The sequence below is a fragment of the Drosophila sulfurigaster genome, chromosome 2R (assembly GCF_023558435.1).
Source record: "Drosophila sulfurigaster albostrigata strain 15112-1811.04 chromosome 2R, ASM2355843v2, whole genome shotgun sequence".
NCBI classification, from domain to species: Eukaryota; Metazoa; Arthropoda; class Insecta; order Diptera; family Drosophilidae; genus Drosophila; species Drosophila sulfurigaster.
The window spans coordinates 10571461-10596530 of NC_084882.1; the positions used below are offsets into that span (position 1 = coordinate 10571461).

The 25070-nt window shown below is 38.2% G+C and overlaps 3 protein-coding genes and 1 long non-coding RNA gene across 4 annotated transcripts; 3 read left to right on the plus strand and 1 right to left on the minus strand.

The window, feature by feature from the left end:
* Nucleotides 1–429: 429 nt before the first annotated feature.
* On the plus strand, nt 430–1293 carry LOC133836672 (uncharacterized). Its single transcript, XM_062267263.1, has one exon. The coding sequence runs from the start codon at nt 430–432 to the stop codon at nt 1291–1293; it is 864 nt and encodes a 287-aa protein (XP_062123247.1).
* Nucleotides 1294–8373: 7080 nt separating this feature from the next.
* Nucleotides 8374–9505, minus strand: LOC133837590 (S-formylglutathione hydrolase). Its single transcript, XM_062268392.1, has 2 exons — nt 9366–9505; nt 8374–9308 (listed from the first exon to the last, which is right to left on the minus strand). The coding sequence occupies exon 2, from the start codon at nt 9306–9308 to the stop codon at nt 8451–8453; it is 858 nt and encodes a 285-aa protein (XP_062124376.1). The 5' UTR covers nt 9366–9505; the 3' UTR covers nt 8374–8450.
* A 469-nt stretch (nt 9506–9974) lies between these two features.
* LOC133837832 (E3 ubiquitin-protein ligase RNF113A) lies at nt 9975–11470 on the plus strand. The gene is given in 4 exon segments (XM_062268728.1): nt 9975–10184; nt 10239–10962; nt 11026–11068; nt 11070–11470. Coding segments are annotated over 4 exon segments (1083 nt in total). The 5' UTR covers nt 9975–10069; the 3' UTR covers nt 11271–11470.
* A 5138-nt stretch (nt 11471–16608) lies between these two features.
* LOC133838855 (uncharacterized) lies at nt 16609–17154 on the plus strand. The gene is made up of 2 exons (XR_009894008.1): nt 16609–16715; nt 16772–17154. It is a non-coding gene; the product is annotated as an uncharacterized LOC133838855 (long non-coding RNA).
* Nucleotides 17155–25070: the final 7916 nt, after the last annotated feature.

Consider the following 25070-nt stretch of genomic DNA (forward strand, 5'->3'; position numbering starts at 1 on the left):
TTTTTCACAATAACAAAAGTTGCTTCACAAAAGACGCTCTATCTCACAAACTAATTGACTGACAGACGTCAAATTTTGACACGAATCATTTGAAAGTTAGTACTATATAAAAATAATTTGAATTTGTGGCAACTCTGTCATCCACCTATTGCCCATATGCTGGCAACACCAAACGTTTAGTTGGGCAACCCGTTAATCGATCGCAGCCAACTTCATGGCGAAGCCACTTGAATTTGTGCTTTCAATTTCACCAGTCATACGTTTAATATAATCAATAAAGTTAAGTTAAAATACAACGGCGTTTTCATCAAATCTCTCACACCTATGAAGACGCCAAAGTGGTGACCTCGAATGCAAAAACACAACTACAGTTTACGTTCAGTACAATTCCAAGCTCAAGACACTGAAGACGAATTTTTTGACGCAAACATGCAGGCACACGATCAAAACCTCGCAGAACAACTGCGGGATGTGAAACAGCAACTCGAGCAACTGCAGTCACATGGCCAACCAGCTGGATTGTCATCGCAATGCGTGCAACTTCGCATTCCGAAATTCAACAAAACTAATCCTCAGCTTTGGCTTTCTCAGTTGGATCGCCTATTTCATCTGCACAATGTCACTGACGATAACAAATTCGACATTATATCTGTGAATTTGGAGGAGGATGTCATTGCCAAACTGGAGGATCTGATCGCATCGCCACCGCTGACAAACAAATATGCCACTTTAAAGCAGCGCGTGCTCGACAAGTTCGCAGAATCATCTGATTCAAAGCTGAAAAGACTTTTGCGTGGCGGCGAAACTGTTGGCAAGAAACCGTCAGACATCCTTGACCACATGCGGCGCTTAGCACCAACCACGGGCTGCGAGGCAGTTATTCGATCGTTGTTTCTGGCGGAGCTTCCAAACTCGATCCGACCGCTCATTTCGGTATGGGACGAGAACAACCTTGACAAATTGGCGGAGATTGCAGATAAAATGCTTGAAGCTAGCGAGCCAGGTTCTGCATTTGTTGAGTCAACGGCACTACCAGAGCAGCAGCACCAAGTTGATGCTCTGAGCGGCAAGCAAACCGGCATGTCAGAAGTAACATCGGCATTACGAGCGCTCACTACAAAAGTCGACAAGCTTCAGGGCGAGCTACGCCAATCAAAATATGCCCAATTGTCACGGCATCCACATGATAGCTCTAATGATGTCGGTTCGAAACTATGTTTCTACCACACTAGATTCGGTGAGAATGCACGCAAGTGCCAACCAGCATGTCCACGCTACCAGTCGTCAAACTAGAGATGCTACCGTTGACTCAGCTGGTAAACGGTAGCGCAGTAACCACCAGCAGCCGCAAAGCTCCAAACGACATTCAACAAATTGGCCTGGACCGGCGTCTACACATCAAAGATCGCTTGTCAAACCAATCATTCCTCATTGATTCCGGATCCGTGGTGTCAGTGATCCCACGCAGCATGGCACCGCACACACGCATCAACGGCAGACTTTATCTGTATGCCGCTAATCAATCTACAATCAAAACCTACGGAAATTGTACTCTTCAGCTCGACCTGGCCCTGTATCACTCGTTCACATGGCCATTCATCATCGCTGATTCATCATCTCCTCGTCGACGTCAGTGGACAACGATTGCTTGACAACTCAAAGTCAACTCACCATGGCACCACTGATCCGTCACACGACTTACAAAAATCGCTGGAACTCAAGTCATCGAATTTGTCAGCTGATGTGCAAAAGATCGACAAAATGGTTTCTCTCGAGCGAGTCCATGCACACAACGTTTGTCACTTCATTAAAACAAGCGGCGCACCTGTAGCTGAGCGACCTAGACGATTATCTGGCGAGAAACTTGCTTCAGCCAAATCGCAAGTCAATACGCTCATTGATAAGGGAATTTGCCGTTACTCCAAAAGCCCATGGGCCAGTCCCTTGCACATGGTGGCTAAAAAGGATGGATCTTGGCGCGCCTGAATGGAATAACTGTTCCAGACCGTTATCCGATTCCACACATTCAGGATTTTGCTGATCGCCTTCACAATAAGAAAATTTTCACAACGCTCGATCTCGAAAAGGCTTATTACCAAATTCCCATGGCGCAGGAGGACATAGAGAAGACGGCTATTTGCACTCCATTTGGCTTGATTGAATTTGTTTTTATGCCATTTGGACTAAAAAATGCAACGCAAACCTTCCAGCGGTTCATTGACCAGATCTTCCGTGAAATTGACTACGTGTTTTGTTATGTTGATGACATTCTCATCATGTCGAGCTCGGAAGAACAGCATAAGCAACACGTGCAAAATGTTCTTAACATTTTTAAGACACATGGATTGGTCATCAACCGAGACAAATGCAATTTTGCCCAGGCAGAGGTACAGTTCCTTGGCTATGTGGTTAGCAGCAAAGGCATAAAACCACCACAGGACCGAATAAGCGCGATGTTGAACTTCCCACAGCCACAAACAATCTGTGAATTGGGCCGATTCCTGGGAATTTTGAATTATTATCGACGCTGCATCCCTCACGCTTCGCGAATACAGGCTCCCTCAACGACTTAACACGCAACATGAAAAAGAATGACAGGCGTCCCATTGATTGGAATCCTGAAACTATAAACACTTTTCTGGAATGCAAAAAAAGCTTGGCAAACGCAACCACGCTCGTCTACCCCAATCCACGCGCTGATCTCTGCCTGGTGTGTGACGCATCGGACACAGCAATTGGAGCTGTTTTGGAGCAGAGCTCTGAACATGGTTGGCAACCTCTTGGATTTTATTCCAAAAAGCTCAATAGTACAGAACGCAACTACAGCACCTACGACCGCGAATTGTTGGCAATCTACGAGGCGATAAAACATTTCAAGCATGTGTTGGAAGCAAGAGTGTTTGTGATCAAAACCGATCATAAGCCCCTAATTTATGCCTTTTCACAGCGACCGGAGAAGGCGTCACCTCGCCAATTGCGACATCTTAGTTTCATTTCCCAATTTTCAACCTCAATTTGTCATTTGAGTGGCGACGAAAACGTGGTTGCAGATGCATTATCGCGTTTAAACGCAATATCCATGCCGTCATCACTCGACGCCAAAAGCATTCAAGAGGCGCAAGCATCAGACGGCGAGTTATCTGCACTTCTAAATGGAACAACTTCGCTGCAGCTGCAACCTGTGGAGCTCACCAAAGAAGTTTTTGTGTACTGCGATGTTTCGACCGGATCCGTTCGTCCATACATTCCTCAGTCATTGCGACACCGCATTTTCTCCCACGTACATGGATTGTCACACCCTAGCGGCAGAGCAACGCTTAAACAAATCCGGCACAAGTACGTGTGGCCTTCTATGTGTAAAGATGTCCTGTCATGGTCAAGGAATTGTTTATCATGTCAAAAGGCGAAAATCCACAAACACAATTCATTGCTGCCTGAAAAGATTGCGATTCCAGATCATCGATTCGAGCATGTCCATCTGGACATTGTCATTATGCCACTGGTCGACGGATACAGGTACTGCCTCACAATGATTGACAGATTCTCTCGCTGGCCGGGGGCGGTCCTCTTCGAGACATGACTGCGGAAACTGTCTGCAGAGCTTTTTGGAACTGCTGGATAGCGCGATTTGGCTGTCCAAGGATCATAACGACAGACCAAGGAACGCAATTTGAATCCGCACTTTTCAAATCATTAGCGAATCTCGTTGGAAGCAATCATATCCATACAACTCCGTACCATCCACAGTCAAATGGTATGATCGAGCGCTGGCATAGGTCCTTGAAGGCTGCGTTGATGTGCGACTCCGAGACACCGTGGCTAAAAGTGCTTCCTACCGCCCTCCTTGGCCTCCGTACTTGCATCAAGGAGGACTTACAAGCTTCGGCTGCTGAGATGCTTTATGGATGTACACTTCATCTGCCTAATGATTATTTTGCAGATTTAAATTCGCCGCCAAGACCAGCTGAATTTGTGAGTGAATTTCGAACAAGCATGCAAGCGCTAAAGCCCATCTCGGCAGCACATCACAGCAAGCCTAAACTATTCATTCACAAGCACATCCACGAATGTTCCCATGTGTTTGTGAGAACCGATGCCGTGAAGCAACCGCTGCAGCCACCATACTCTGGGCCATACCAAGTGATCGACAAGCTTTCAGATCGAGTTTCTGTGATTCGAATGAATGGCAAGGACACATCTATTTCAGTGGACAGACTGAAACCAGCATACTTAGAGAGCAACGACTCTAGCAACGAGACGGAGGATTCCTTAACCACAAAGACTCGGTGCACAAAAACTTATGAAAGACGTGTCTAGAGGGGGAGTACTGTGGCAACTCTGTCATCCACCTATTGCCCATATGCTGGCAACACCAAACGTTTAGTTGGGCAACCCGTTAATCGATCGCAGCCAACTTCATGGCGAAGCCACTTGAATTTGTGCTTTCAATTTCACAAGTCATACGTTTAATGTAATCAATAAAGTTAAGTTAAAATACAACGGCGTTTTCATCAAATCTCTCACACCTATGAAGACGCCAAAAATTCAATACTAACGACGCCATCTATGTGTCAGACCGGGAACTTATCAGCCAACCTGTTATCTACGCGTATACGTATGTATGTATATACATGCTCGTCTATATTAGTATCTGTCAGAGAACGGCACGGGTATACACACTCAACGGGTGCACCCGTTACTCATGTGCCTTTTCGGTAGCCTTACACTCGCGAGTGCGAGTGGCCAAAATACACACACTCGCGAGCCTTATACTCATGAGCAATAAGTGTATCGCGAGCCTTACACTCGCGAGTGCGAGTGCCGAGGCATACTCGCCACTCGCGAGCCTCACACTCGCGAGTGCGAGTGCCGAGGCATACTCGGCAATTTGCGATCGGTGATTCTATGCACTCGGGTAAAGCCGGTGCCGGTGGTTATGGGTAAAAAATTATGAGTGGACCGGCACGATTGTATGTATGTACATACATATGTACGTTTGTGTGTATGTATATTGAGATGCAAGAAATGCCGTCGGCTTTTTGTATTGTTCTTGTTATTGCTGGTGCGCTGTTCTTGCACTCATTTTATTTCTTGAAAATTTACCAACCTGACCTGACCCGACAAAATGTAACGCCCATTCATACCTAATTAATATTATAATTCAATAGGAAATGTGGAAAATCCGGGGTTTGTAAAGTGAAATTTTACCTGTTTTATGAGTTTTGGGTTTTTATATTCATCAATATCCGGAAAATCAGAAATTTTATTACCTGTTTATAACACTATTGTAAATGCCTATATAATTACAAAAGGGTATTTTGCAAATTTGTGCAATTTCCATAAATTTCAGGAAAAACCACCTGATATTTTATTTGACCATTTGTTAAAGTAAAAAAACACCCAAAAATCATTCAAAGAAGTCAAAAGTCATAAAATCTACCCGCGAGCCGCGACACACAAGCATCAATAGGGGTGGGGGAAAAACACCCGAGTATTTGCTCAGACACTCGCGAGTGTCTGATCAAACACTCGCGAGTGTCTGAGCAAAACACTCGCGAGTGTCTGAGCAAAACACTCGCGAGTGTCAGAGCATTTCGTCAAGAGTGTCTAAAATGGTCGGTTGCACGAAGAACAACCACCCGCGAGACACGAGTGTGTACGAGCCGAGTGCAAGAAAGGCTCGAGTATGACAATGACTCATACTCGCAGCACTCGCATGATTTTGAATAAGTGTGTATCTCTCACTCGTTTTGCGAGTGCACGAGTAGCACTCGCACTCTTAAAAGTACGGGTGTGAGTCGAGTGTCGAAATTTGCCACCCGTGACGATGTCTGGTATCTGTATTAGAGGTCTGCATGAATGCACTCAAAATTTTCGGTTATTTGAGTACAATAAGCTTAAGTCGCAATTCGGCGTGCCAAACCGGTTTCAACAAAGTGAATTGCGCATTGGTAAGGGTTGTTTTCGTTAAATGCAGAATGAGTTCAATTCAACCCAAAGCGTAATGGATAGAATGAGTGAATGCAGAGTAAATGTTTCGAGTATTCGAATGAAATTTTGGCATTCTCGTCGTTCATGGCAGGCAGATCAGGAGCAAAATTTAACGATAAGAAGGCAGAGCTTGGACGAAAGACGTAAGAACTTAGTGTTTTGCGTATGTAGAACATAATATATGAATATATGTACATAATATATGTGTAAATTGAATAACACATTAATAATTATACATATATATGTCGGCGGCAAGGGTATGTTTTCCATCTTGATGCTTTTATTGATTTTCGCAGCTGCACAGCGAGTTCCGTTTGGTTCGAATACCCAAGCTCAACTGACTCTTGCATACGCGCTCACGTCATAAACTCACTCAAGTCGAGCGTATACAGCCATCTCTGTCTTACTCAAGACTCTTGGTATCTTACCATCGAACCTCACTCAGCATCAGAGCGTCTCTGCTTCTACTGCCGTGCATTCGCTCAATATCAACGAGTAAAAGAAGCAGGAATTCCCCGAATTCCCAAATTACCAGTATGCTACATTTACTGGGAATCACACTGCGACATATGTATATATGTATATATATAAATTTACATGTCTTTCTATTTTTCTATACATACATATTTAATAATTAATTCATGTCTTTCTATTTTTCTATGTCTTGTATTGAAAAGCAATACAAAAACAACAAAAACAAACGCAATAAATTTGACGTCACCAATGCGACGCACAACTAACCGAGTACTCGGTCGTAAAACTCATTCGTGTATTGCGTCGCCGTTTGGATAGAGTAAATTTTCTACTCATGCCTTTACCACATTTGCCAAATCCGTTTTACTCAATGTCTCACTCAGTCAGTCAGAACTTTGAGTGAGAGTACCAAATACCAAATACTCCATATAGTGAGATAATATTCGGATGGATGCATTTTTTGAGGTTTTGTATTTCTCGAAAGATATTCTTTTCCAAGTCTTCCCCGTCTTTAAAATGATGAATAATAAATTTCACAGCAATTTCTAATTCTTGAGCATCAGTTCGCCAAACTCCCTTGTATACAACGCCATAACTACCTTGAGCAATCTTTAACAAAATATGTCCACATTTAGAAATACAATATCCAAATTTGTTCTTGTCTATATTCTTGCTTTATTCGACAATGTTATATCATCGAAGTTGACGTTAACGCCTATGTGGTCCATAATTGAGCATCGCGAACTTACTTAAATTGCAATTCTACAACTGCCGTTGATTCAGACTAAAACCTCAAATCTAAAAGTTGATTCAGATATTTATATTGCTCATTATTAACAGCATTGATTAGCAATTTTTTATCGTTACCTAATATTTTAATATCGAGTAGTGTTGTCAAATTTCCTTAAAACAATTAATAAAACTAGGGTACAGAGTCTGTACTACAGACCTCGACTGTGTGATACCCAAACCGTTGTTTTTTTATTCGCACTAGAAAACGATGTGTAATCAAAATCTAAAATAACATTTACGTAGATATATAAATGTAGATGTATAAAATAAGATATTTAGGTGTACAACCTAGATGGATCTGACTATCAGCTCACGGACATATCAGGTGTACCGGTATGAAATGAGCCTTTTTTTGTGAACATAAAACTCTAATTATTAATGGGAAAGTAAAAAACATTTTATTATTGGCAATTGTTTTCTACACATTTTGACCACCCTTGAGGCAATTTGTGGATACCACGCCAATAAAATTGTTCGTCTTTTAAAGCAAACCAACCAGACACCCAATTTTCGACCTCCTCGTAGGAATCAAACTGCTGCTCAGCCAATGCGTGTCCCATCGATGAAAACAAATGGTAGTCGGAAGGAGCCAAGTCTGGTGAATACAGCGGGTGGTGTAGCAGCTCCCAGCCAACTGTTTTGAGTATCCTGAACCAGTTTTGCTTTGTGGTCAGGTGAATTGTCATGGAGCAAATTTACCATGGCCTATTCTGGTGGTTTCTCGATCAATGCATGGTTCAAATTGATCACTTGTTGTCGGAAGCGATCAGTATTAACGGTTTCACCAGGTTTTAGGAGCTCGTAGTACACCACACTTTTTGGTTTTCAATGCGTTCCGCAATCATCACTTTCTGGCACAAAATTCGACATTTTTAACACGATTAAAAAATATATTGTTGTCTGTTCAATGACTTGATGTATACTAAATATGTTTCACAGATGTCATAGCAATCACAAAAAAAAAATTAATAAAGGCTCGTTAACAACAAATGTTCCCTAACGAGACATTTCTATCTAGCGGCTGATTTCATACCGGTACACCTTGTATATGGTACGTAAATATACTATATAGTTTCTTTGCTCTTTTTATAAAAGCGTATATAGTGGACACAAAAATCGAATTGACAATGTACAAATTTTATTCGCGCATATTAATGATATAGCAGAAACAAGTCAATATTTAAAGTTTTAATTTATGCCTTCAAGAGCTTGGCGTGATAAACAATATGTTCGGCCACAAATGTAGCTATATAGAAGTAGCTATGATCGTAGCCATCACGTTGCTTAAAGATGGTCTGGATGTGATCATTAGGAGCAGCTGCAGCTAATAGTTTCTCAGGCTGTAGTTGCTTGCCGGTTAGAAAGTTGTCCGCCGATCCCTGATCGATAAATAGCTCTTGTGGAGTACTCGCATATTTTGACACCAAACTGGTGGCATCCCATTGTTCCCAGTCCGTGGTGTTGGCGCCTAGGTAACCGTTGAAGGCCTTCTGACCCCATGGACACTCTGAGGGATTTGCGATGGGGGCAAATGCCGAGACAGATTGATAGAGACCCGGATTCTTCAAAGCACAAATTAAGGCACCATGTCCGCCCATGCTATGGCCAAATATTCCTTGTTTGCCAGCCAAAGTTGGGAAATTGGCTTTGATTATTGCCGGCAATTCTTGCGTAACGTAGCTGTACATTTTGTAGTGCTTCGACCACGGTGCTTCAGTTGCATCCACATAAAAGCCGGCACCACTGCCAAAATCATAGGCATCGTCCTGTCCAGGGATATCGATGCCACGCGGCGACGTATCGGGATTCACAACGATGAGACCGTGTTTCGCTGCAGTCGCTTGGAAGCCGCTTTTCTGTATGAAATTCTCGTGGGTGCACGTAAGACCACTGAGGAAGTAGAGCACCGGACATTCGACTTTATCTTCGACGGCTGCCGGCGGCAAATAGACGGCAAAGGTCATGTCGCAGTCCAAGACATTGGAACGATGCTTGTAGACACGCTGCTCGCCTTCGAAGGATTTTGTGGTGGACACCAGTTCCAGAGTCATCTATAAGTAAATCAAATATTATATGTTGGCATAAGTTCAACAACTACTAATGATTACCTTGATTAAAATTTATTTTAAATGAAGTTTAGTACGTCCCAAACAGTGTGACCGCAAGCTTGATTTGCAAATATACCAATTCAAAATGTCAAAGGTATACCAACTAAAATTGTAGTTGCATTTCGTTTAACTTATTTTATTTATTGTGTTTTTTATATTATATACTTATTACTATTCACAGAAACGACAAGAATGAGGTGTGAGTGTTAAATTTCTACACATTTATTAAATATTTAATACCATGTTAAGTTTACTTTTACCCTCCATATTATATAGTGTTGAGTTTAAATTAATAAGTTTAGTTTTTAAATCTTAGTTTTTTAATCTGAATGAATTAAGTTGACTAATTATTTATATTTTATATTAATTAACTTTTATCATTATAATAATTCACGCTCATTACTGCAACTCTACAATTGATAAATAATTAAAATTAAATGGGTTGAGCGTAAATTTAAATAAAACTCTCTTTATAAGTTTTTTTTTTATAACTTTAAACATTATCAAATCAAATAAGTATTAAATAAAAATTCGAGTGGCGACTTAATTTTGCCATCCCTGAAATACGTTCTCCCTGCGCAATAGTGTTGTTAAATACTGTTGTAGGGTTACCTGCAACACTAAATTGTTGTAAACCATATGATAAGCCGGCAAGAGTTCTGTGACGGTGTTAATTGAATTGTTTATTTATAATACAACGCACAATGGAGGAAGATGAAGCGCCAACGACTTCCGCATTTGGCTTCAAGAAGCGCAATATTAACCGAGGAGCTGCTATGCGAAGGAAAAAAGCCAGCAGTAGCAGCAGTAATGAATCAGGTAAGCAGAGAATTGGCGCCAAATAGGAGAATTTCTAATACGAACTATTTACAGCTAAAAACAGCGACGATGAACAACAGAATAAGTTAAGTGCCTTGGCGCGTGCCGAAAATCGTCGAAAGCGCACAAATCCCAACTTCCAGAGCACTAAAAGCCTGGCCAAGCGAAAAACAGTCGTCGATTCATCGGACAGCGAAAAAGATGCGAGTGAAGAGAGAAGTGATTTTGGCGTGGCGTATAAATCGAAGCGGGAGGCGTTGCCGAATGGGCCACAAGATCAAGGCGCCACGTCGGTGAATGAAATAGACACGGCAATGGACCGCGATGCACAGTCGATACATGCGCGATCCATTAAAATAAACGAAGAGCTGGAGGGCAAAGCAGACGATAAGATCTACCGGGGGATCAATAACTATGCGCAGTACTACAAGAAGACCGACAAGGTGGCGGGCAACGCCAGCTCGGGCATGGTGAGAAGTGGACCCATCCGGGCGCCGGCCTTTCTGCGTGCTACGGTACGCTGGGATTATCAGCCGGATATCTGCAAGGACTTCAAGGAGACGGGCTACTGTGGATTTGGCGATAGCTGCAAATTCCTGCACGATCGCAGCGATTACAAGGCGGGCTGGCAGCTGGAAATGGATCACGAGGCACAGAAACGCGGCGACAACGATTCGGATGGTGATGAGCACAAATATGAGATTCACTCGGATGAGGAAACGTTGCCATTCAGATGCTACATTTGTCGTGAAAGCTTTGTCAATCCTGTGGTCACGAAGTGAGTAGTTTTAAGTTTAAATCTAAAGTTGCTTATGCTAATGAGTTTCTATTTAAATTCCAGGTGCAAGCATTACTTTTGCGAGAAATGTGCGCTGGCGCAATACAAAAAAATCGCAACGTTGCATTATTTGCTCACAGCAAACGAATGGAATATTCAATCCTGCAAAGGAGCTGATAGCACGGTTAAAAACTGCACCCATGGGATCATCTGATGAGGAACATGAGCCGAATGATGACAATCCAAAGCAGGAAAATAATCCAGAACAAGATGCTCATGAGATTTCTTCCAATAGCGATAGTGATTGATTTTGTAAGCTTCAGTTTAACTGTATTTTTTCAACAGTTCTAAAATGAAGCAAGTTTTTGATACAAACACTAACACATGAAAATATATATCAAATAGAAGTGATGTTTAAAAAATATGATAGATGAAAGTATATTAAGCATAAACTGATGATTGAGATGGTGAAAATTTTCCGAGAAAATAAAAGGTACGAAACATAAAACAGGTTCTTGAATAATGTTAGTGATGGATTTTGAAATTATTGATAAACCAAGAATCTGCAGTTAAATTGTATGTTTTGAACAGTTATAAAATGATTTAAATGAGCTGAAATAATAATAGTTCGAAGCGCTTGCTAAAAATATTTGAATGAGACAGCGATGGTGGAAATTTTTCCAGTTTTATAAAGAAAGATAAGAGTTGTGAATAAAAATTTGTTACATCAAAATATATAGTATGGAGCATAAACTCATGTTTATGATAAAGGTAAACTGAAGCGTTTACGGAAATATATTGTATATGCTTTCACACAATTGTGGTTGATTATGTAGTGATTGGTGTAGTAAGCCCCTACAAAGTTTGTCAGCAGTTCAATGAAACATAGAGTGTTATGTATTAAGCAAGCAAGCCAACTCTTTAATATGGAACAATAAAGCGCTGCGTCGGTGTTCAAGTGTCTTGATAATCGTTACAAATTTATTCATAGTTTCATTCAAATTTGATCAAAAAATAAAGTAAACGTACAACATTTAAAACAGTTGCGAAAACAAAATCATAAATGATTTGTATTAATAAATGAGTTACAAGAAAATAGATTGAAGACGAAACAATGCGAGAAGTCAAATAGATAAAATTGGTATAGAACAGGAATCTTCTCTGAATTGGACACATCGCAAAAGTAAAGCGCAATTTGTTGTCCATAATTCAATTGGCAAAAGTTTCATTTCCGGTTTTGTGCGCATCAACACACACGTCCAAGGGGAATTGAAGCTAATGCTTCTGGTTCTATCTCGCTGTCCCTCCCTTGACTCGATTGTCTGTTGGTTGTTGGTTGTTGGAGTCTTTGATTGCTTATTTGCCTGTCTTGCGCTTTTGAAAACACCAGCAAAAAGGAAAGACTAAAAGAATTGCTTTGGCAGTTAACGAGAATGGCCAGAATACCCCTTTTTGCAAACTTATTTGCTTCGCATTGTTCGACGCACAAAGCCAAAATATGGCCAATACTCGTTGCTTGGCGGGTTGAAACTAAGCCGCAATTTCTGCCTGCAAAATATGAGCTCATAAGTCCCAAAACAAAAAGTTGGCCTTGTTCCGAGCACACAAATCACTCGGCCACCACACCGAACCAAATGCTGCAGGATCAACGTCAAAATATGCAGGGGGAGGAGGGGTGGCATGCGATTTGATAGTTCGATGAATTTTGCAGAAAAGTTTATGACTTTTTGCATTGAGTGAATATTTATAATTGCCAAGTCTTGCGGAAGCATCAAGAATCAAAGCGAATCAAAATGAAACGAAAAATGAAATTTAAGATACTCAAATTCCTGAAGAATACAGACTCCTATTACAGTTACATATCTGTGAAGCTTAATTAAGATCCGTTTTCGTAACCATTCACAGGTGAATGTAATTATTATATGGCTTATACACACTTGCTAGCTAAATCAGGATGCCTGTTTGCAATTAATAAATTCACTTGAAAACTGACTTGACGCGCAGAGCTGGAGCAACTGCCACAAAACCCACAAGTCACGTATTCACATTTCTTGACATTCCATTGACATTGCGTATCGTTTAATTGAATGAGAAACTCGTGCATGACAAACGAAAGCAAATTGAGTGGGCCAAAAGAGATTCCCCAATGTTTGACTGCTCAATATAATTTACGACAAATCAGTTTTAATTATTTTAATAAACTTCCACTTCAACGCCATGCCACGCTTTGGCAGGCAACGCATACGTGTTGATAGGCATTTTATAGTTTATATCCTTCTTAGTTCCCTCCTTATTTCTTCGAAGTCGACGTCATTAAACGTCCTGTGCACGTTTCAAAAGTGCAACAACAACAGCAGCGAACACGACACAGCCTTTGATTAACAGAGTGCGATGAGGGCCACTGAAATTAACTGTCCAATTAGCAAGTGAAATCCTATACGGAGCCCTCCAATCGACTTTTCATGCAATTAACCGTAAAATTGTTTGACACCTCTGCCGAAACATCAGTTGACAAAGGCGCAATGTAATGAGCCTCTTGCATTGGCTTCTGCTTCTTGGCTGCTAACTCAAAAAAGTCCTCAGGCAAATTAAATTTGAAGCGTTTTTTATTAAGTCTAAGATCGCTTGAGGCTCCACCTTTAACTAGATCTAGAAAATAGATTATTTTGACAGGTAAAACGTTAATACCAGTATTAATAGTATTATTCGTTTAATTTATGTTTTATTTTGCAACTAATTTATGATAAAAAAAAATTAAAATATTGGTATAATAGTAATAATAATTGGACAACTTTATGAAGTAATAACATAAAGATACATTTAAAGAGTACAGAGTGTATTTATTATTTAAACTGAATTATTTATTGAATAACGACATAATAGAAAATATTCAGAGAGAAATATTTTAAACAATCAGCGCAAGTTTTATATTAGGCAAGCCAAGTACTAAAGTCAAGGGAAAACAATTTGAATTTTGTAAGCTCAATTCGGATGCAAGATAAAAGCAGACTGGGATTGGGAAAATTATTAAAATGTACTTCTAAAAATGTGTTAATTTTCTCTTTATTATTTCAGAATACGAACTGCTTCTGCGATGTCTATAAACCATGTGTTGAAGTCGACTCTCGACTTGTTCTGATTAAATGACAACTCTCATTTCATACGTATATGTTATGTTACTTATTATATTAACGGCAGCCAAAACGGCATTGGAAATTTGCGTTGATGTTGCGTATTCGACGCGTTGCCAGCACGTCTGGGTTGCTGTTTGTGTTCGTTCCCTTATTTATTGGCTTCTAATGTCACTGACTATTATATCCTATGACTAACGTCAGCGATGGACAGAAGCCCGCAGCTTCTGCCCAGCATTGGCATCGAGTCAGCTTGGCAGCTCAACTTGTCGTTTATTCTGTCAATTATCATTAATTTCGAAATGCTGCTGTCTTCACCAAGGTTGACGCACCTTTTGCACGCCTCCAGCCTCCAGCCTCTAGTCTCTAGTCTCCATGTAGCTGAACAGCACGTACGCCTCAGTTAAAATGTCTCCAGCCATATAAATTGTTATTGCTTGTGCGTATAATTTGCCTGTCTGTTTGGACAATGTCTTAAAGACCGACACAATACTGCAGCAGCAAAGTCCCCATTGGTGGTTCGTAGTTTGTGAGGCGTGTCTAGTTCTTTGTTGTGCGAGCGTGTGTGTTGGGTGTGTGAACGGTGCGAAGACTTCAGTGATTTATTTTCATTGAATTTATATGGAGCTTGCTCAATTTGTTCTTGTCAACTTTTGTAAAGTGCAACAGTCCCTACATTATAATCGATTCCGTTAATACAGATGTGTGTTAGCATGAACTGGGAGGCTGATAAATCGAAAACTCCACACATTAAATTGTTTACTTATTTCCTTAGGTTTATCCTATCTTTAAATAATACTTTCATATGGAAACATCTGCAAGCGACGTGTCCGAGAAAAATAAACTTTATAATTGAAACGCAAAAAAAGAAAATAAAAACCATGTAGAAAAGTGTCAAGAAGTTTTCTTTTCGAGGATTTAATGCATTGTTACTATAATAATCATCAATATAGTTTGGCAGCAAACATAATGCCAGGCTGGACCAATAAAAATAAGAGAGGCCAGAGCAAAATGAAGCGCAAAACCGAACTGCCAAAAGTTTCTACAAAAATCATAAAGTGCAGGAAACTTTTCGAAAAAAAAAATACAAGTAAATTGAAAGGAAAGAGGGAAAAAGTCAACTTATAAAGTGTCGATTCGAAAACGAGAGCAAGGAACCAACAAGACTGAAACTGAAAACTGAGATCTGAGAAATGGGAGATAGGAGATTGAAGAAGATGAGAGCAGAAGAGAAATCGAGGACACATCAATATAAAAATGGCATAAAAGTAGCAGTTATTTGTATTATCGAGAATTCTTTGCTGCATTTGCCACTTTTACTTTAGTGTCGGCTTTTATCTTTATTTGCATTGTGGCTAACCAAGAGAAGACCGACAAGAATTTTCTTGGCCAAGCAGTTTGTTTTCCAAGAAAAGTTTCTGCTTTCGAGTTGAAGTTGGAGTGCTGCTGGCTTTTGTTAGTTTGTTGCCATAGTTTCTTAGCTTTCTTTCGTTTGCTGGATTGTTGCAGGAAGTGCACTGACTTTCCCATTGATGTTGTTGTTGTTGTTGCTGCTGGCCCAGTGCCAAAATAATGACACCGCAGAGCAAGTGTCAGAGATTTTTTGTAACCTTTTTGGCGCAGTTATGCCATTGTTGTTATAAATTAAACTCTGTGTGCTGTGCGCTGTGCCAGCAAAGCAGCCCAGAAATCGTTGGGGCTATTGGGAACTCTTATCGGACAAATTGTTAAACGCAACTTTTCATACAACTTTTCGCCTCTAACACACACACTCTCACACGCACACATACAGAGTAAAGAGCGCTTTTATCGCGCCTCTCAGGACATTTTGGGATCGCACACATTCCCAATATATGTATTCTTTGGGGAAAAGTCTCGAGTCCGTCACGGAAAATAATTTATAATTTAAATCATTGATTTCAACCTTGTTTTTTGTTCGCTTTAATTTTAGTTTTAATTGCCTGGCAGCGTTTTGTGTGTTTTGGTGAGCACATTTTAGTTTATTTATTGCTGTGTGCAGCTATTAAGTTCAAGATTAATGCATTTTGATTGTGGTGGATTAATGTTGTTTTGGTTTCAATTTCTTTTTTTTTTTGTGTTTTGAGTTTGCGCATTGTTGTTCGAGTTGGGTTAATTTATAAAATAATTATGCAATTATGTGCTCAAAGAGTGGCAATAAATTGAAAATTAATTGCTAAATGGTCAACTCAAAAAAATGTTAAGCTCATACAAGTATTTAATCTCTGCAGACTTCGACATACAAATGCAACTTCGTAGATTAGTTGTGAATGCAGGCGAAGGTTTCGTAATCCACAATGTGTTTAGTGTATTTAATTTTGTATAGAGATTTTGTTCTTTACTTTGTTTATCAAATAAACATTTTTGTCTTTTTAAATTTTTTGTTTAGATATTTCACGTTTTTCTTTCATTTTCCACAGCACTCATTCTAATGTGTTTAAATATTTTTGTAAGCTGTAAATACATTTCTTTTGTACATAGAAATTTAAGAATAATACTCATTAAAAGCATTTGTTAAATTTTCAGCTACCTTTGCATTTAATAATTAATTTATTTTTACAGTCTAACAGATTATTGCGTCTCTAACAAAGAGTTTAATATAATGTACATGGATTATTCTGATGTGTCTCAAATAGGCAAATAATGTGTGTGTCTTTTAGTTAAATGGCATCTAAATATTATAAGCTCCTTGATGCGAAGACAATAACGAAACCAAAGGCAAAAAAAAGGAATGCCCGGAGTGGGGCATTTACATGTGATGTCTTTTGTGAAGAAAACAACTTCCGGTCAAGAACACAAATGAGCTACAAAGGACACACCCACACACGCACACACACACACAGTTCGTAGACAGTGAATGCAATAAACAGGCAAGACAATAACAATGTAGGGCGACGATGTTTCATTGTTGTGGACAATGCTAAACAAATGGGAAACATTTGCTGGGACACCACGAGAGCCAAACAAAAGCTGGGAATGCAGTCGGAAAAGTTTCAATAAGGAAATGCTATGTGTATATAAAATAAATGAAAAGTGTGCAAAATGGTTACTTTAATAAGCTCGAATGTGTGTGAAAAATACGAAAATTTTGGAAACTTTCACTTCGCAAATGGTTTCCAATGTGTGTTTAGGGTTCAACTCACTTGACAGTCTGAAGTGACAAACAGAGATGTGTGGAAGAGAGATAAAAGCAACCAGTTGCCAGTTGCCATTTGCCTCTTGGCATTTGGCATTTTCTGCTTTCTACTTTCTATTTTCCGTTTCGGAGCATAACACTGAGCTGAAATTATTTTCATTATAAACTTTACGACAGGTTTCGTGTGCAGTGGTAAACGGAAAAGGAAAAGCCCCATTAACTGGCAAGTCAAGCTTATTAGCCGCAATAAAAAATAATAAGCTGCAAGTTATGTTGCAATTCTGGCATATTTCTCCAGACACACAGGACACAGCCGGACTTTAAGAATGTCTATATATACTTGAGGTTTCCTCAGTCTCCGTTGTCCTGCATCTGTCTCTCTCTCATTCTCTCTGTCTGTCTGTGAGGCAAAGGCGGGCACAACTTTTTCCTTGTCTGCCTTCTATTGTTCGAAGTATCTGCACGGCAAGTTTGTAAATATATCCTTCGAGTATGTGTGTGTGTGTGTGTGGTATTCAAGGACACTCGGCCATGGTGTCCTTTCAAGTTAATTTTATTTTTTAAATTGCGCTACAATATGTTTTTAGTCTTCGCAACGAGGAAGATCCTAAGTGAGGGTTGACGCCACAATTATTGCTTAAATCTGAAAGAAGCAGAAGCTGCTGAGAGAAGTTTATAGCTTACTTTTGCACTGCATGTAACATACACAAATAATATATAATATATTGAAAATATATAAAATAGTCTTAGTCTTAAATTAAAATAATAAAAAAAGGTGAAAAAAGTACGAAAGCCGAGTGTGTTCAACTGTGAGTTACGCGTTACCCAATTCCAATTTAAGAAATTAATATGCCACAAAAATACATAAATATACCGAAGGCTATATTTGATATATCAATATTATACTACATTCAAAGTAGAATACAAAATATACCATTTTGACTTGTTGCAGTAGGCGTTTGTACAAAAGTACTGTTTTAAAGAACTTTAACAATTTCTATCCGATCGAAACCAAATTTCCATGATTCATAAACATTATGGTTAATATTACGATTTGTGTTCGGTTTTTCCGATATGCGGGGTCGTTGGAGGCGAGGCAAATATTTGAAGGCAACTTGATCTACTTGCTGTCAAAAAAATTATATCTTTATTTATTATAGTCTCTGAGAATTAGGACAGACGACAGACACACGGACGGTCTACTATAAATTGTCTCGGCCGTTGACGCTAATTACTATAAGAATATATACCATATACTTTATAAGGCGGATGTGCCTCCTTCTGTATGTTACATACATTTCCCATATACCCTTTTACCCTATGTGTTAGTGGGTTAAAAATAAATTTTATAATTATTCACTTGCTCTCAAAATGTACTAAAGATTATTTTTAGGTTAATTTATACAAAATTCATTATAAAATTATGTATAACATTAAACTTGTATACAATATTGTATTTGTTTTCATGCATTTAAGCTAGTTCGAAATTAGGAAAAATGAAAGTAAATGCGATGGCTCAAATATGATTTGGTGGTAAATAAATTTACGCATATTTTGTAATAGCAAAAGTTTGAATTGAGTGGAGTTTAGCAATTCAATTAATTCTAATAAAGTCTTTCGAATATTTTAATGTAGGCGACTTGGCATTAGTTGCCATTTGGAGGATATAAATGATCATTAAGCCTGTGTAATCGAAGCGTGTGCAAAGAATTACTGAGAGCCCAGGCTAAACACATTAAAGCAGAAATTTAAGCACCTGTCTATCGTTGGGATGGGTTCGCTTAATGCCACGACCACTGAAAACAATGGGCTGGGCAATATCCATAAATAATTTCAATAATGTGCTGCTAATACCAACAATAACAACAGCGACAGCAGCAGCGGCAGTGGCAGCAATAATAATAACTGCCACCACATTGCCGATAAGCGGGGTGTATCCTGTGGTCAAAACATTTGCTTAGCGTGTTTGTGGTGCCACAAGGTGGCAGTGGCATTGGGCAAGGGGAAGGTGGAGGGGGTCTTTCAATCAAGGCAAAGACTTGCCATCACCTTTAGTCGGGGGGCCAAGCAAAGTTTCCTTTACGTTTACGGGTATTATGCCAGCTAATGGCTGACGATGGTCCGACGTTGAAATAACATTGTGTATTAAAAAAGTTTTGGTATTTTTTGCTTTTCGTTTTTCGTTTTTTTTTTTTGTGGGAGGTTCTTTGGGGTTGCTTTGGGGGTGGCATCCAACAGGTGGTGAGCAGTGTTCAGACCACGGTGCGGTCAAAAAATTAGCTTCGTTGTGTATTTCGATGTAATTTTGTTTTGGTTTTTTTACAGTTCAACACAAGTTCCAGCGTGCGAATTAAGCAGGTCAGCAAACTTCTCCACCTTTAAGTAAATTTTAGTTGAAAACTTTACTCTCAACTGATTACTGCATTGACGGAGAAAGAAGTGAGGGAGGGGGGAGGGTGTGTTTTCCCTCCGACTTTGCTCGATATGTTTTCCTCAGCTGCTTGTTTTTTCTTGTTTTGACAGGCAAACTGAAAGTTGACTTTGCTCTGGACGGAAGTGTTTTTTCTTTGGCTTTACTGAATGGCCATTGTTGTGCTCAGTTTTCTTTTAAAGGCAAAAGATGTTGAGCGATGCAGCAAAATTTACTCAATGATTAATTGCCAACTGTTGCTCACAAAGTTGGCAAACAGTGGACAGTTGATGTATGATTTGTTTATTATTTACTCCTATTTGAATAATTTATGGTACAATTAATTTAATTGGGATTCAAAACTAATTACTATTTTATTAAATTCAAAATGAACATTTCAAATTGTAATAATAACGATTAATTATCAAAACTAACATTATAAATTTCTTTAGTGATGACTTTGACTTGTTTATTATTCACTTCTATTTGCAGGATAATAAAAGTCCAAATTTATGACTAGATTTTAAGCTAACTATTAATTTAATAAATTCAAATAAGAATTTCAAGTTATAATAGTATTACAAATTCCTTTGTAACTAGTAAACAATTATAAAAATATTGAACCTCTACTATTTAATTTATTACTTACTTAATTAATTAATGAAATAATAATAATTAAAAAATAATAATAATTAATAAATAATAATTAAATTAATAAAATATTTAACTTGGAAAATTTATATATGTATGTATAATTTATATGTGTTTAATTCTTATTAAATGATAATTCAGATTAATATAAAAACAAAGTTTTACAAAAATATTTGAAGCTAGTTAGAAAAGGAAATTAACATAAAATTTAATTTATATATAAATAAATAAATATATATATAAGTACTAAGTATTATTAGCTAGAAAAGGGGATCACGATTCAAATAAATAAAAATTACATTTAATCGTAATATAATACGCTCGTTTATTGAATTGTTGACAGCACTTTCGCTCCAGATAATAAATAATACTACAACATTGTAGAGAGCAGTTCACTTGAAAGCAAAACCCGCGATAGTTTGGCGAGAATAAAGTAGAAAAGTGCACGTAGCATGCATTAAAGATAAAAGCCGCGTGTCTAACTTCAAACTAGAAAATATGATACACACAAGAGGCAGACCGTAAAGAGAGAAGAAAGAGGGGGGTAGAATGGAGAAGGGAGAAGGCGGGAGTACTATAGTACTGTATGCAGTGAGGCCATAATTTCAAACTGTGGTTTTTACGCTGAATGTGCATTTTACGACTTTTTAAGTGTCAGGGCAAACAAAACTTTGGGCCAAGTCTCCAGCTACTTGCAACTGGCAACTGGCAACTGGCAACTAGCAGCATGCAGCTGCCTCACCAGAAGAGTGTTGTTGTTGTTGGTTTTGTTGCCGCACCTATACAAAAGCCAAAGCTTATGACGACGGCAACCGTATTTTCATTCAACAAAATAAACTTTGCTTTTGAAATATTTTGCGGGAAAAGCGCACGAAAAACTTAATTTTATTTTTAAAGTAATCACACACAAACACAAACAGACACGCACACGCACAAAAGCAACGCACACTCACCCACACAGGCACACGTGATAAGTTTACGCCACAACTACACCTACATCGCAGGCATTTCCGTTTCCGCCCTGCAGCTGCTGTTGTTGTGCCTTGTGCGCTTTACAACTTCGCTCTCTCCCCCTCTCTTTCTCTCACTCACTCTCTCCCTGTGTCGCTTTTGCCATAAGAGCAGCGCACACTAAGTTATCGTCTTTATTGTTTGTCACATACATGACCTCACAATTGTATTCCGTTTCGTTTCGTTACGTTTCGCTTCGCTTCTTGCTCCTTTTCGTTGCTCCTTCCGCACTTGCTGCTTTCTCCTTTCGGTGCAGCTCAGCTCAGCTCAGGTCGTAGGAAACGGAAATGGCATAAGTTGTTGTCGCCTACTAGTTCACACGTAAGTCCGTTCAATGAACAATAAAATGGCGTTACTATGACTCTGATTCCGATGGCGACAGAGACTCCAGCAGAAACAGCGTCTTGGAATCCTGTGGCAGCAACTGCATAGTGTGGTCCATAAAACTAAAATACAAAAACACCATAAAGAGAGTGCGACTGGATGCAATCCTTTATTTCTATGGATTTTATAACAGCAAAAGTGCTGAAGTGCTATATGCAATGTTTTCTTCATTTATTGCATATTTTTATATGCGACTAGATTTAATTAACATCATTAAAGAAAAGTTATAAATAACAATAAATTTATGAGATGGTTAATTATTTTTGAGTATTTTCAAAAAATCAGGAAATATGAAATTTAATTTTACATCATCATTTTACATATGTATACACAGGAGTGTCACAAAAATCGCTAGCGAAATTGATTTCGCTGACTGCTTGAAAATTTCAGCAGTGCTACTGAACTCCACAGATTTTTAACGTTTTTAGCATTTTATCAACCATTTCGAATTTTGATGTTCATGGCTGTCACATTGTCGAATTAAATTTTCCTAGCTTTATTTTCCTTTTTTATTTTAAAAGTTGATTTATGTATGAAATTAACTGGTATCTTGCACTTAATAATTTTTGTGTTTTAGTTAAAATATTAAACATTTTTAAAGGCATCTTATAAATACAGAAATTTATTTTAAAATAGTTTTAGTTTGTCAATAAATTATAAATTCAGTACATGTGTATAGTACATTTCAAACCTAGGCTATAGAATCTTAAAGTTCTTATTATTATTTTGAATTTATATTTGTTTATTATATTATACAATTGGTATACATGTACATTCATATTTAATATTATTTGTATTATTCATAGTTAATGAGTTTAAATGAGGGAGAAATGATATCCATTTAGTGTATAACAATATGAGCAAGTGTAAGTTTAATAATAAGTGTAATGCTGCATAAATTTTGGAAATAAATTTAATGTACGTAATTGTTTTATAATAAGTAATACGGTTACGAATTATTGAATACCTAATAAATTTAATTTTTGTAAAAGAACTCTACTTTTTTATTAGTCAAATGAAGGGAAAATATAAAATTCATTTATATTTTACATATTTTATATATTTTTACATTCTTCTTAAGAACACATATATCAATTTCTGTAGAAAATTTTAAATATTTAAAAGTTAATGTTTCAAAATATTTTATTTAATGTATAATAACAAAATATGAATGAAATTATAATGTCATATTTCCAAACTATAGGCATTGTAAAACCTTTTCGTAAACAATCAATATCGTGTTTTAATCTATAAGTTGCGGTTATACATTATTATGAATCAACAACATTTGGTTCATATTATATATATCGTTTTTACTTGTTTTTTAATTATATTCTTAGTTTATAACTACTTCAAAATCAATTAGGTGATGTATTTTGTGCTGTTTCTATTTATGACTTATCTGATTTACTATTTTTTAAAATATCTTTAGCGAACGTTATGTTTTTTGTTTTTGTGTATTACTCTTAGCCAATTTTTTGTTCATGCGAAATCATGCTTTGATTTTGCTTTCACTCGAAATCAATGATAACACACAAGTATTTCTCGTTTGGGTAGCTGCAACATTGCAAACGTTTGAGTTTTCAATGGATACCACGGCCGCACATCAGGGCGTATGCGTAACGATTGTTAAATTAGCACGGTGCTCGTTGGCGCTCGTCACAGGCTGACTCATTGGCATAAACTCTTCTAACTTGGTAAATGGCCCCGGACTGAAGCGTAAGCCCAACTTGAATGGTAAATTGCAGCCTGCAAAGTTTTGCCATTCCTCCTGCCCCCGCCCATTCCCCTGCCCCTGTTCATGCCACGCAACGGCTGCGTTGCACGTTCCTCTTATTCAGAGTTATTGTGCTGCTGTCAGAAAGTTTTTTGCCATCACCTTCAGCCAATGGGCAGTGGCATTGCAGTCGGCAAAAATTCAATAATGGCTCTCTGCGGCAGATTTACGCACACTCACTGGCACACACAGGCGCCAACACTCACTCACACACCCGAACACACACTCGCATACATCTAACTGCACTGCTTTCAAATACTAATCTACGCGCCATAATTGAAAAACTAACGGTTTTTGTAACGAGTTTTTCGTGCTTTCACTGCAAGTGCTCCTGTTTTGCGCTTCGTCTTCAGTCTTCCTATACGTGTATGTGTGTGTGTGTGTAGGAGTATGTGTGTGTGGATAGAGACTTTCTCTATCAGCAACAGCATCGGACATTTGCGAGTTTCCTCTTTTCTCGCCGCACATTGGCCCATCGAGTGAAGCAAGCATTTTTCTTCAACAAACACGCGTTCATATTTCTGCTGACTTTTCTCTCAGCTTGTGGAATGCCATCGGAGTCCTCTAGACCAGTTTACTGTAGGAACTCGAATCGAAGATTGTGATTTAATTGCTCTCTTATTTTAGCAATTTCAATATTCAAAAGAATGAGTAAATAATATTTTGAAATTATATTTCTATTCGCCGAATACTTCAATATTGGTTTAGTTTTGATCATGAAATATAATAATTCATCTAAAATAGTCGAATAATAATAATATTTACTTTACTTAACTTCTAAGATTTCAATCAAATATAATCTAAGTTCTTGAAATGACTATTTGAATTCCGGATAGAGTATTTATGCCCAATCAAGACTGAACTGCGAAAACTGCTTCCATTTGCACATATTTTTCAATGGAAGACAAAAAAAAAAAAAACTATGAAAGACAGACACACAAAAAATCAGCATGAAATTGAAAAAATATGATGACACCTTCATTGCAAGTGAAACAATAACAATGGCTGTGCGAAGCCATAGAATGAGCCGAATTGGACAGCAGAACCGAGAATTTGGCTTTGAACTGCCATTGGGATGGGGATGGGGATTACGACAGCGAGAGGGGGACTCGAGCTGAAAATGGGACAAAGACTGGGTTGGGGATATCAAAAGTGTTGGCTTTTATGTGCACGCGAACTTGAACAATTTTGTTGGCAATTTTTTGGGCAGATTTCTCGGAACGGAAGCATAAAAACGATAATTTCGAAATTCGTTTGAAAAATGCTCGTCTCGTGCGTGTGAAACGCTGCTAGTATTTTATACCCGTCCTCACAAATCTCTGAGGTTATTTATTGCTAAGAAATGGAAAGAATATCTAGCTTGAAGAAGAGTTAGAAATAACTCAACGTGAAATTAATTTACTTAATTCGAAGTTATGGTTTAGTAATACATTTATTTTTCAACGATTTTTTTTATTACTTTAAACACTTGTTATTAACCCCAAAGATAATTATATTAATGTAAGTGCATTTCAAATCTAAATAATTTTTGAGATCCTTTACTTAATTGGATTTAAAAACTAAATAATTTTTGGAGTTTCTTTTCTTAGT

Bases quoted from the DNA above. Each gene is read 5' to 3' on its own strand.
- LOC133836672 (XM_062267263.1), top strand. From the start codon at position 430: ATGCAGGCACACGATCAAAACCTCGCAGAACAACTGCGGGATGTGAAA.
- LOC133837590 (XM_062268392.1), bottom strand. From the start codon at position 9,308: ATGACTCTGGAACTGGTGTCCACCACAAAATCCTTCGAAGGCGAGCAG.